The 13,233-nt window shown below is 39.8% G+C and overlaps 1 protein-coding gene across 1 annotated transcript in view; it reads left to right on the forward strand.

Annotated features, from left to right (window-relative positions):
* The first annotated feature begins 8,639 nt into the window (after window positions 1-8,639).
* LOC134677996 (protein diaphanous) overlaps window positions 8,640-13,233 on the forward strand; it is a 48,355-nt gene continuing 43,761 nt past the window's right edge. Inside the window, exon 1 of the mRNA XM_063536438.1 lies at window positions 8,640-8,750. Within this exon, the coding sequence (XP_063392508.1) occupies window positions 8,667-8,750 (84 nt within the window). The 5' untranslated portion in view covers window positions 8,640-8,666. The remainder of the gene's footprint in view (window positions 8,751-13,233) is intronic.

Consider the following 13,233-nt stretch of genomic DNA (forward strand, 5'->3'; position numbering starts at 1 on the left):
ACAGTTTCAACTGTACATTTATCTCATTTCCTGAATTCAGAACTAGATATTAACATTAACAAATTGGTTACATAATATTTGTTTCCTCTTCACAGAATGGTCCACCTGAATGTACAAGACAGCAAAATGTCCCGCCAAGAGAAAGCGAAGAGTGGCTTTGTAAGTATTTTAGTTTATTATGTAGTACAAAAACCGGGCAGGTGCGAGTCGGACTCGCGCACGAAGGGTTCCGTACCATAAAGCAAAAAAAAAACGGGAAAAAATGCAAAAACAAAACGGTCACCCATCCAAGTACTGACCACGCCCGACGTTGCTTAACTTTGGTCAAAATCACGTTTGCTGTATGGGAGCCCCACTTAAATCTTTATTTTATTCTGTTTTTAGTATTTGTTGTTATAGCGGCAACAGAAATACATCATCTGTGAAAATTTCAACTGTCTAGCTATCACGGTTCGTGAGATACAGCCTGGTGACAGACAGACGGACGGACGGACGGACGGACAGCAAAGTCTTAGTAATAGGGTCCCGATTTACCCTTTGGGTACGGAACCCTAAAAAGTAGAGTAGAAGGAAAGAGAAGTAGAGGAAGAGCGCCTACCCGGTGGATAGACACAGTAAAGGCGTATGCAGGACCCAAGGCCCAGACCTGCCTGCAAATGGCGCAGGATAGGAGTGCCGGGAAGAAAGTAGTATTAAGCGTTGGTGATCACGACCCTCAGCAATGAGGATACGACTGGAAATCATAATCATAATCATTTATTTATTTTCTGAGCAGCATATCCTGCCTGAATAGGCATAGAAATATTGAATATTACCTAAAACTATGACTAGATTCTTATGACCTACCATGCAGCATGCAAAAATAATACAGTCACGATATTTAAATACTACATTATACTATAAAATATGCGGCATATAGTCTAAATATTCTTGCAATGAGTAAAAAGCATTTTGTACCAAAAAGTCCAACAAATATTTCTTAAATAAAGGCATTTCGGATTCTCTTAAAGGAAGAAAGAAGGGAAAAGCAGAAAAAACTAAGCACTCTGTCACAGAATAAATAATAGTACTAGGTACAGACAGTTCACTCTCTAACAAAGCGCGTCTTTTATGACAGATATGACCGCTAGGTGGCGCAAGCGCGAGCAGCCGGCGTATTATGGATAGCTTTATCCATCTTTATCCACGTGATAAAACAACTGTCTCTTTTTAACACCGTGGGTTAGAAAGTGACGGACACCGTTTTATCACGCTGTCACGTAGACAATAACGACCATCATATCCGTACAGCGGGCGCAGCACGGTTCCATTTTTATCGACTATCACTATGTGCGTCCCTTTTGCACTAACATACTTGTTAGAACGTGACAGGCATGGTGATAAGGGATAAAAACGCGACCGTGCTACGCCGGTGTCCATTCCGTAGCGGGGCTGGCAACTCTATGGGTAAACACCAAAATTGGTGTGGCCCGCATGTCCTCAATTCCAACCATACTTTTGTGGGCCATTAGACACCTCTGCCAGACACATCTGAACGAGAGATCTTTACATACATATATATGACATATTTATATCCCTAGCTATTGTATGCTTGTCTGACAATTAGTATTGTCTATTACAGCCATTCTCAAAGTGTGTTCCGCGGAACCCTAGGGTTCCGCAAAGCCTCTGTTGGGGTTCCGCGAAAATACTTGTAATAATAAGAAAAAAGCAATAGGTATATCTGGTCGACGAACGAAAATATTTAGTTTGGGGTTCCGTCAAATATTTCGCTTTCCAAAAGGGTTCCGTCACCAAAAAAGATTGAGAACCGCTGGTCTATTAGATGCTTACAGCAATTCCTTAGTATATGTGAACATCGAGTAAAAAAAAACTATCATCATAATTAATAGATAGTCATTATATTTATTATATTATTTAATTATTTATTTATTATATCATCCATCACAAATATCATGTACTATACGTTTTAAAGCTTGTTTTATTGCAATAATATGTTTTATAACGAAGGCAGCAATAATAAATAAAAAATAATATAAAACAAAAATTGTTTATTTCAGATTTTTTTTTTACAATCCGTCATACAATCCATCCAATCAATAATATTTGACACGATCTTATTTGTAGAGTCATAAGAGCGGGTCTCTATTGTTTCCCAAATAGTTTTAAGTCATAATGTTTTGTTTGTCCGAATTTTCGTTAGTCATAATTGGTTTTTCTCAGAAACTCATAAATTATCAGGATTGCCATAAAACAAACCTAACCTAACCGAACCTATCTACAGATTAACCTTACGAAAATCCTGAAAAGTTAACGGTTTCAGTTTTATGACTAACGATAATATGACTAACGATAATATGACAAACAATACATTATGACTTAAAACTTTATGGGAAACAAAGGGACCCCTCATAGGAGCGTGTCACATATTATTGCGGCCTTCGAAGAGTAACATGTTATTGCAGGTGACTGTTCTTTGAATAGTAAATATATTTGAACTAAATAACAGGAAGATAGCAAGCTACAGAATGTTGTGTCAAAAACACAAAAATGCCTATTATCAAATTTACTAAATGATTTAGGTTCTAAGTCTGCAACGCGCTTAAAAAGTTTAAGAACACTCCTTTTATGCTACTAACCAAGGGCCCAACCTTTTCTGTTCTCTTTCATGACGCAGCAACTAGTATCATTTCTCTCTCCTCGCTCTTTTAAAATGCCGTTTGTCAAAAAAGGACAACCATACTGTTGACAAGGTGGACTTCAAATCAAGTGTTGCCTTTCTTGATGCGCCCAGGCTGTGTATGTGTGCGTAAAAGCGTATATGTGTGCTCTTTTAGGGATGTGAAAAGTCGATTTTAATCATGTTATATATCGATAAACGCTACACAGCGGAACGAAATAGCGATTAATTGAAGCTTCAATATCTTCGTTAAACATAAACATAATTGAAATGCTAATGGATAATGAATATATTATAATATAATAATATAATTCAATTATTGCGGAACACCTATTTTAAGAGGTATTTTAATTAAATATCTGAACTTTCCCTTGGTTCCCTGCTGGGGCGTGACTATAAAATTGTGATCTGATAACCACAATAAAGAATAAAAGCGTTTTTGGTCATTTTAGGTATCGTTAAGCCTTTGAAGTAAAATTAAAATTGCAAGAAATGTCGATAGTTTATCGATATGACTTTATCGACATGGCTACAGCAACGTGGGCCTCATTGTTAATCGTACACTAAACAAAAGTGGCAACAGTGACAGCTCGCTGAGACACCGTCTTTGTATATTATAAGTCTATGCTACTAACACATCATATATCAAGGTGTGAATACCGTCAATATATGCTCCCACGTTGCACCATATGACACGGCAATAAAGGTTATATTTGTATAGATATTTTTGGCAGCTGTGCGACCTTGAGACGTGAGTCACTCACGAACGTTATACCGTGACTACACCCGATTAGACATGTATGGTTGGCATGACAGTAATCACTTAATTAGGGAAATATATTTATAAATTATAATTACCAGAGGCTGAGGGTCTACCGCGAACCACGTTCGACGTCTTGCCTTCTTGTCACACTTACGTACGAATTTACAAGTGGAACAGAGAGGCAACACTTCGATCGTGCTTCGCGGTAGGCCCTCAGGCATGGCTCACTCCGCGATTTCGTCGCGATCGAAATCGCCGCTGTCAAACTTCGGGTTTGTAGGAAGTGTCCTTTCTGTACGGTAGAACTATTATTTATTCTGTGGTCTAACTCTAGTAAATTAGTGTGCTATCTGTACCAGTAATATCGTGACGATAACTGCCCTTATCTTGCAATAGTACAGTATTCAGGTGACAAGCATATAAAGCACCCGGATAATCGGTATACACATACGGTACCTATACTGTATACCCGGTTTTTGTGATTTTGAGTGTGAAAATGTTTTGGATAAAGCGTGAAAATTATTAAGTGTGTGTGATTTTGAGTTAACATATAAATTGATCCGTTTTTGCCCTTATTTTGCCATAGACTGATAATATAAGACCCGTGGGCCAGCGGTTCTCAAACTTTTTTGGTGACTGAACCCTTTTGGAAAGCGAAATATTTGACAGAGCTCCAAATTTAAGAAATTATAGGACATTCTTACACAGATTGACTAAGTCCCACAGTAAGCTCTAGAAGGCTTGTGTTGTGGGTACTCAGACAACGATATATATAATATACAAATACTTAAATACATAGAAAACAACCATGACTCAGGAACAAATATCTGTATCTTCATACAAATAAATGCCCTTACTGGGATTCGAACCCAGGACCATCGGCTTCGCAGGCAGGGTCACTATATAGGGTCACCCACTAGGCCAGACCGGTCGTCGAAATGTAACATATAGACGAGCTGGGTTTAGTATTTAGGTCTAGACCACATTTTGAAAATGGCCGCCTCAGGCTGTCGTAGTTAATTTAATTTAGCAGATCTCATTTAAAGGCCCACTCACAAAAGGATATAACAATATACTAGTTTAAATTTTTCCGTAGGTACTTTTAAGAATGTTTTTCCGTCACCATGAAATCACGCGCATAGTAAAACTAGTGAAGCATAAAACACACACAAATTTAAACCTTCATCCATTGTGTTATGTTTTAAAATTAAATAACCCTGACAGGAAATTCCGACCTTGCTCTTATCAGTTTTAAATACATACTGTCGTTTTACGGTCACTGTGTTTGCTGTTTAGGTATATAATGAATGTCCTTAAAAAGGGTATTACCTAATAGTTCTTTGATGATTTCAGTTGCGTCCATGTTTGCTATATTATGTACTCATATGAAAAAAAAAACCGGGCAAGTGCGAGTCGGACTCGCGCACGAAGGGTTCCGTACCATAAAGCAAAAAAAAAACGGAAAAAATGCAAAAAGAAAACGGTCACCCATCCAAGTACTGACCACGCCCGACGTTGCTTAACTTTGGTCAAAAATCACGTTTGTTGTATGGGAACCCCATTTAAATCTTTATTTTATTCCGTTTTTAGTATTTGTTGCTATGGCGGCAACAGAAATACATCATCTGTGAAAATTTCAACTGTCTAGCTATCACGGTTCGTGAGATACAGCCTGGTGACAGACGGACGGACGGACGGACGGACGGACGGACGGACGGACGGACGGACGGACGGACAGCGAAGTCTTAGTAATAGGGTCCCGTTTTACCCTTTGGGTACGGAACCCTAATTATCGAACTGAAATTTGAACAATTCATTCATAAAGGGGCCCACTGATTAACAATCCGCCGGACAATATCGGCCTGTCAGTTAGAACAAAATTTTGACAGTTCCGAACGACTGACAGGCCGATACCGTCCGGCGGACTGTTAATAAGTGGGCCCCTTAAGTGATATTAAGTCGAATTTCAAATATCTTGAAAATTTAATATAGAACTTTGTAATGTAATACTGAGACATGACATGATATGTGACATAGCACTCCCTCAAATATAATGGCTCCTCTACACGATGGGCCAACGCCGGCCACTCCATGGGACGCAGCCATGCGGTAGAATGAGATGCCAATATCACTTGCTCCCTCTAACACATAAATGCGTCCCTTGGAGTGGCCGGCGTTCGCCCATCGTGTAGAGGAGCCATAAAACGATAGTTCGATTGGCCCACCTACACAGTCTGACTCATTTTGTACTAAATCTGACACGTGAATTGGGTACATTAAGTAATAAATTGGCCAATTTGAATGTCAATTTACTCATTTTACTTACTGGGATGTAAAACAAACTTCAATCCGTTTAATGTTAAATTTCGAGAGTAACAACAATCACAAGACAATAGTTAAAGATTAAGCAAATAACTACACCAAAGAGACATAAAATCGGGTCAATTTACATAGAAACTGCCATAGTAATATCCCGTTTTCGTTGCCCTCTTGTGTACCGGTGTTGCATTGTTTTGTAAACAAATCGCCGTTTCCTTAGATTATGCTTGTTAGTAAACCAAATCGATTAATTATGCAAGCGTATAATGTAAATAATGTTAAAGGCTGCACGGTTTTGGCAATTAGGGGCTGTCCATAAATTACGTCATCGATTTTTGACACTTTTTGACCCCCCCCCCTAAAATCATGCTTCGAATGACCCCGTTTCCTCCTACGTCATGCTACCATCATCCGATGCCCAGACCCCCCCCCCCTAATTTGAAATGACGTAATTTATGAATAGCCCCTTAGGCATGGATCTTAGTTAGTTTTGCTGGGCATTTTCCGCAAATCGATATCCCTTGTGTCTATTTTGCGTGAAACGATACACGTAGCACATACACACAACGATAAACCATATACATATAAAACTGTTTTATATATTTAAAGATAAGGAGATATTTTGAAACGCAATGATACTGTATTTTTATCGTCCGCTGATAATATGATTATCTTGAACAATGTCCTACTTAGTTGTCATTGATTACTTACACCCAAAAAGAATAGATAGTATAGAGGGGTCCTGTCACAGTAAATGTTGTAGCCACTGTAAATTTACTGCCATCTATCGACACACGACTATAACTCAAAATAAACACGTATAAAATTATCAAAAAAATTAATATACAGGGTGATCAATCCAAATGGGTCAGTATGGAGAAGTCAGAAACTATGAGAGATAGCAAAATCTGTTCTTAGGAACCATGGCTTCGATTTTAGATTTAATGGCATTCAATTTTTTTTTTAAATCTATCATATATAACCGGGATTCGAACATGGTCAATATTCTTGTTGTTTGTTTGTATGGCAACTTTTAAACGATGCGTGATAGGTGGGGGGTGCTCGACCAAATATCACAGAGGGCCCCGAGACAAAACAAAGTACATAAAAAAAATCAAAATGGCCGACTTTTTTTTTAATTTTTTCAAGTTGGTCCGAGCGGGAAAAGTAAAATTTTCAAGTAGGTTAAGCGAGCCCGAAGGGCGAGCTTCATGCCGGGAGGCCGAAGGCCGACCCCGGTGGAAGGCCGAATGCCCTGAGCTTCCACCCCGACTCCCAAAACGCGAAGCCGAAGGCCGAACTGCGTGAATTCGGTGCTTCCAAGCGTTCTACCAAGTCAACTGTCTTGATGACCGAAGCCGGCGGGCCGAATGCCCCACGGCGAAGCATCGAGGCTTGCGAAGGCCGAAGGCCGAGCTCTGCGTAGGGCCGAAGGCCCGAAGCGTCACACGAGAGGGGGAAGTTGGAGCTTAAACACGACCCAACACTTTTCCTATTGGGAGTCGCTTTTTGGGCGTCGGGGTGGAGGCTTCGGGCCTTCGGCGCTCCACCGGGGTCGGCCTTCGGCCTCCCGGCCTGAAGCTCGCCCTTCAGGCTCGCTTAACCTACTTGGAAATTTGTCTTTGCCCGTGTCCGCCGCCATTTTGGATTTTTCCAAAAATATTTTTATGACATTGTAATCTTGGGCCTTCAGGCTCGCCGCATGCCAATTCTCAGCGCGCTCGGACAAACTTGAAAAAATTAAAAAAAAGTCGGCCATTTTGATTTTTTTTAATGTACTTTGTTTTGTCTCGGGGCCCTCTATGATATTTGGTCGAGCACCCCCCACCTATCACGCATCGTTTAAAAGTTTCCATACAAACAAACAACAAGAATATTGACCATGTTCGAATCCCGGTTATGTATGATAGATTTAAAAAAAAATTGAATGCCATTATTATTAAATCCAAAATCGGAGCCATGGTTCCTAAGAACAGATTTCGCTATCTCTTATAGTTTCTGACTTCTCCATACTGACCCATTTAGATTGATCACCCTGTATATGGATAAATGATTTTATTATTTTTATATCATTTTGATCCATGTTCATTCACTGATATCTATGTGTTAAAATTGTTAAATATGAAACGGTGTCGTCACGCCATCTAGCCGAGAATAGGCTAAATATGTGTGCGCCATCTACCCGAGAATGACTTTTTCTTGATTTCCGAGGCACGTTTTTTCTTAGACTTTATTCATCTTATACGAAGTTACATATGTCTTTGCTTACACCGGACGCATTGCAACAGGTTGGGAACCTCTGGTGCACACCATTGAGCCGATACTTCCTAGAGTTAGACCAAGAAAAGTCTGCAGCGATTTTGATAGCCCACGCAGTGCAAGTGTTATTTAAGTGTTTCATAGAAGTTTAACGTTTATAACACTTGCACCGCGTGGGCTATCAAAATCGCTGCAGACTTTTCTTGGTCTAACTCTTATTAAACTTTGTTTTTATATCTCAGTATCTTTACCACGAGTTTGACACTGACTGACATATTCGCTAGCGACAAGTGACAAGATCCTTATTCTTACAATAGGAAACAGTGATTTTAATTTTTAAAACTAGATATTTACTTAGAATTAATTTAAAAGTGATAAAATTACTTTCTTGGGTGAGAATTGAACTCACGGCCTCTAGATCCAAGACAGTAATATTTCCACTTTTAAATATATTCTAAGGTTAATAGCATCGTTCACAGACTTTTCTGCTGGTTAAAAATGAAATAACTATTTACCGTCAAACTATACATGTGTATTACAATATACACACACCGTTACGAAAAAACTTTTCAGATTACAACATAATACAATGTGTGTAACATGTGTTCAATGTGATTTTTAAGTGTGTAAGTGTAAACACTAACTATGGACGAAAGTGAACAGGAACACGTGAAAAAGTACAAAAGTTTACCGAGGTTAAAAAGGAAGGAGACATGGCGGAAGAGCAGGGTAAGCATAATACTACTTCAAGACTAAACACTCTCACTAAACACTAAAGTAAAGCCGACCACTGACTAACAGGCCGCCGGACGATAACGGCCTGTCAGTTAGAACAAAAATTTGACAGTTCCGAACAACTCTTCTTTTGCCTGGCTCCTTCCCATTTACTTGGGGTCGGCCCTTCTAATCATGCGTCGCCAGGCCGGTCGGTCCTGGGTCGTCTCTGGTCTTAGATTTCCATTCTTCATATCTTTTCTTACAACTGCCATCCAGGTTGTCAGGGGTCTCCCTGGTCCCCGAGCTGCAACAGCCATATCCAGGACTTTTTTGTTCATGTGTTCTGTTGGTCGTCGCATCACATGGCCATACCACCTTAATCGGCTCCGAACAACTCCGGCACAGTTCCGAACAACTGACCGGCCGATATCGTCCGGCGGACTGTTAGTCAGTGGTCGGCTTAAGAACGGTAACCACGAAGAATTTCTACAATACCCCCTGGTATTACTGCAATGTTCTGCCGCCAGAGTGCAGCACTAAGCTAGCTAGTAAACCATAGAGTAACTTATGTCTTATACAGACAATAAAATATGTCATTGATGCATCAACGCGGTTTGTTAACAAGGGCCTACTGGGAAAAGCTAAAAACTAAATTTAGTTATCTGCCTCTTTATCGCTCGAATGTGCAAGATTGATAGAGATGTTAGATAATGAAATTTGGATTTTCTTGTTTCGCGGTAGACCCTAGTATGGATTGTGGTAGTAGCGCCTCCTACCCAGTTTCCCGTAATATTCCCTAGTGACGGAAAATGCCAACAGTAAAAAGCTGTTCTACAAAGCCTCTACAATCTACAACAATGATATTCATACAGCCGCCATCAGATATAACGGAGCGGCCAAGGTGGCCAAGGTGTTCACAATATGTGAACACGCACTCTAACGCCTTGACAATAGAGGCGTGTATAGATATTTGTGAGCTCCATAGCCGCTCCTATATATCTGATAGCGACTGTACAATGCAGTGCATGTATAAAAGCCAAATACGGCACCTGATGTTCTCATCTCGAGAGAACATAATACGTAAACACATAAAATTATAATAATATGTACTATAACACCATTTTAACCATCGGAGTAATTAACAATGGAGCCGCCATTAACAGGCGTTCCCCTCTGTCGAAAATAGGCGGCCAATGGTCAACCTCATGTCAACCATATGTATGGACTGACGTTAATCTGACATGACGTACCTATACATTTGATGTGCCCCTCCCCCGCAAAAAACGGCAGACTATTTTGTACCGAAAATTTTAGGCATGGCGTCTCCGTTGGTTATATCCTCCAAGTTTTAACCCGTTAAACATAGGTAGAAATATTCATAAAACTTTTCAACCGCTTCGCAATTGACCAGCAGGCGTATTATGGATAGCTTTATCCATATTTATCTATAACTGTCACTTTTTAACACCGTGGGATAGAAAGTGACAGACACCGTTTTATCACGCTGTCACGTAGACATGAACGACCATCATATCCGTACAGAATAATCTGGGCTATAACCGCGAAAATCGAAGTTCGAAAATTGCGGGCATTTTTCTCTGTCACACTTATTTCGCCTTCATTGGAGTAAAAGAGAAAGATCCCCGCAATTTGCGAATTTCGGTTTTCGCCGTAGCCCCTCTGATCTTTTACTACGCAAACTTTAGGGCCGATACAGACGGACTGCAACTTGCAGTTGCAGTTGGCGTGCAGTCTACGTGCAGTTCCCATACAAATTGCAGTCCACCTGTATCGGCCCTTACGACACACAGGGTGGCCAAAAAATAAGTGCATTCCCGTTGCCAGGGAGGTTTTGGGATTATACTGAGTAACTTTTACTATGGGACCAACCCCGAAATCGCGAAATAAATTTTGGGTGTTTCATACATTTTGGCTGGTCCATATACTGTCGGAGGGTAAATTATTTTTTCGCGATTTCGGGGTTGGTCCCATAGTAAAAGTTGCTCAGTATAATCCCAAAACCTCCCTGGCAACGGCAATGCACTTTTTTTTTGGCCACCCACGGTGACCGTGTATAACGTTTTGCGAATAGGCAAACGGCACTGACCTACAGCGAGCATATGATATCAGCATCATCGTTTTTAATAACGCTGACTTCATTTTGGCTCGTTTTCAAACAATTTCTCGGCAATATACTTAGTGCTAGTGTGTTTAAAGCTTAATTTGTCTTGTGACTTTTTAGGGTCCGTACCCAAAGGGTAAAACGGGACCCTATTACTAAGACTTCGCTGTCCGTCCGTCCGTCCGTCTGTCCGTCTGTCTGTCACCAGGCTGTATCTCACGAACCGTGATAGCTAGACCGTTGAAATTTTCACAGATGATGTATTTCTGTTGCCGCTATAACAACAAATACTAAAAACAGAATAAAATAAAGATTTAAGTGGGGCTCCCATACAGCAAACGTGATTTTTGACCAAAGTTAAGCAACGTCGGGCGTGGTCAGTTCTTGGATGGGTGACCGTTTTCTTTTTGCATTTTTTTCCGTTTTTTTTTTTGCTATATGGTACGGAACCCTTCGTGTGCGAATCCGACTCGCACTTGCCCGGTTTTTTTTAATAACGCTGACTTCATTTTGGCTCGTTTTCAAACAATTTCTCAGCAGTATACTTAGTGCTGAAAAGTGTGTTTAAAGGTGACAGTTGACAGCAGTGAGCAGACATACTTTATAAAGTACTTACTTTATATCTTATAAGATAACTATAACTCTTTATAAGATAACGTTGAACCAAAATAAGTCTGCAACGATTTTGATAGCACACGCAGTGCTCGAGTGCAAGTGTTATTTTAAGCGTCAAACTCCTATGAAATTATGACGTTAAAAAAACTTTTTATTAAATTCAAAGTCAAATGCGGACATAACGTTATCAGTCAGAATGATGTAATGTTAGAACAAAGTTTTGACAGTTCCGAGCAATGACAGGCCGATACCGTCCGGCGGACTGTTAATCAGTGGGCCCCTTTAGTCCAGTAGTGGTTCTTACACCACTCTACTTAAGTAGTTTTTAGGGTTCCGTACCCAAAGGGTAAAACGGGACCCTATTACTAAGACTTCGCTGTCCGTCCGTCCGTCCGTACTAAAAACAGAATAAAATAAAGATTTAAATGGGGCTCCCATACAACAAACGTGATTTTTGACCAAAGTTAAGCAACGTCGGGAGGGGTCAGTACTTGGATGGGTGACCGTTTTCTTTTTGCTTTTTTTTGTTTTTTTTATTTGCATTATGGTACGGAACCCTTCGTGCGCGAGTCCGACTCGCACATCATAATCTCATACTCATCGACCTTTGTCATCGCTAAATATTTCGCATGAAAAACACCGCAATTCTCCAATGATCCATGACAATGACATACTGTCATATTTCTATAAAGACGTACGTGCAGTACAAATTATAGGAAACATACGACCTTTTGATATTCACAGTAGCGTGGGTGTGGTATCGTTTACCCATTTTTAAACATCATTATAATTCGTGCCAATGTCAACGGCCCCTGGCTTATAGCTACAAAGAAATATCAACCTTATGTAGTAAGTAATAGAACTGAAATTCTAATGATCTTAGTTGCTAATTGCGTCCTTTTGGTTTTGAAGTGGACGGTTGTATCATCAACAAATAAAGTGGCGCGCGTCTATAAAGGATTAACTACATTTGCTTTTTATTTTATATTAGACTCTATTTCGTTAACTATAAAGTTCAAAATGCTAGTAGTTACTTTATTTAGTATGACAGTTTGTGTTGTGGTTTTGATGTTGTTTGATGAGCTTATGTGATTGTAATAGAGTTTAATCTTGCATAACAGTGCTTAATAGACGCAAATTGATGTTGTCAGCTCGGTAATGAAGAAGCCTAAAATGAATAGTAGTTTTCATTGTAATTTGAATCGTATGCCTTAAGAAATACAGTTGCTAATTGTTATGTCTGTATTTGTTTGTATTTTGGGAATGTGTCAAAGAGTGAGTGGCAAGTGATGAGAGACTGTTTCCTACTGTAGGAAAAGCACCAATAACCCTTATGGAAGTATCACATTGAATAAAGACAATAATAGTACCTATGGGGCTGCCCATAAATTACGTCATCGATTTTTGACGATTTTAGACCCTCCCCCTATAATCATCCAAAAATCATGCTTCAAATGACCCCATTTCCTCCTACTTCATGCTACCGTCATCCGATGTCCAGACCCCCCCCCCAAATTTGAAATGACGTAATTTATGAATAGCCCCTATTGCATGATTATTTCACAATTTTGTTACGCATTACAGTAGCAACGGAAATGTTAAAGTACTTTACAGTACTAGTGCGTAAAATAGCACTTTTCGTGCGATGTCAAAAGTTTAAAGAGCCATATGTACTGTAAAACGTTGTACGATACACGTGCGAATAGATAATTCGCAACTCGTGTCGATTTAAAACACTCCCTTCGGTCGTGTTTTAAT

This window comes from Cydia fagiglandana, chromosome 27, assembly GCF_963556715.1.
Source record: "Cydia fagiglandana chromosome 27, ilCydFagi1.1, whole genome shotgun sequence".
In the NCBI taxonomy this organism is placed as follows: Eukaryota; Metazoa; Arthropoda; class Insecta; order Lepidoptera; family Tortricidae; genus Cydia; species Cydia fagiglandana.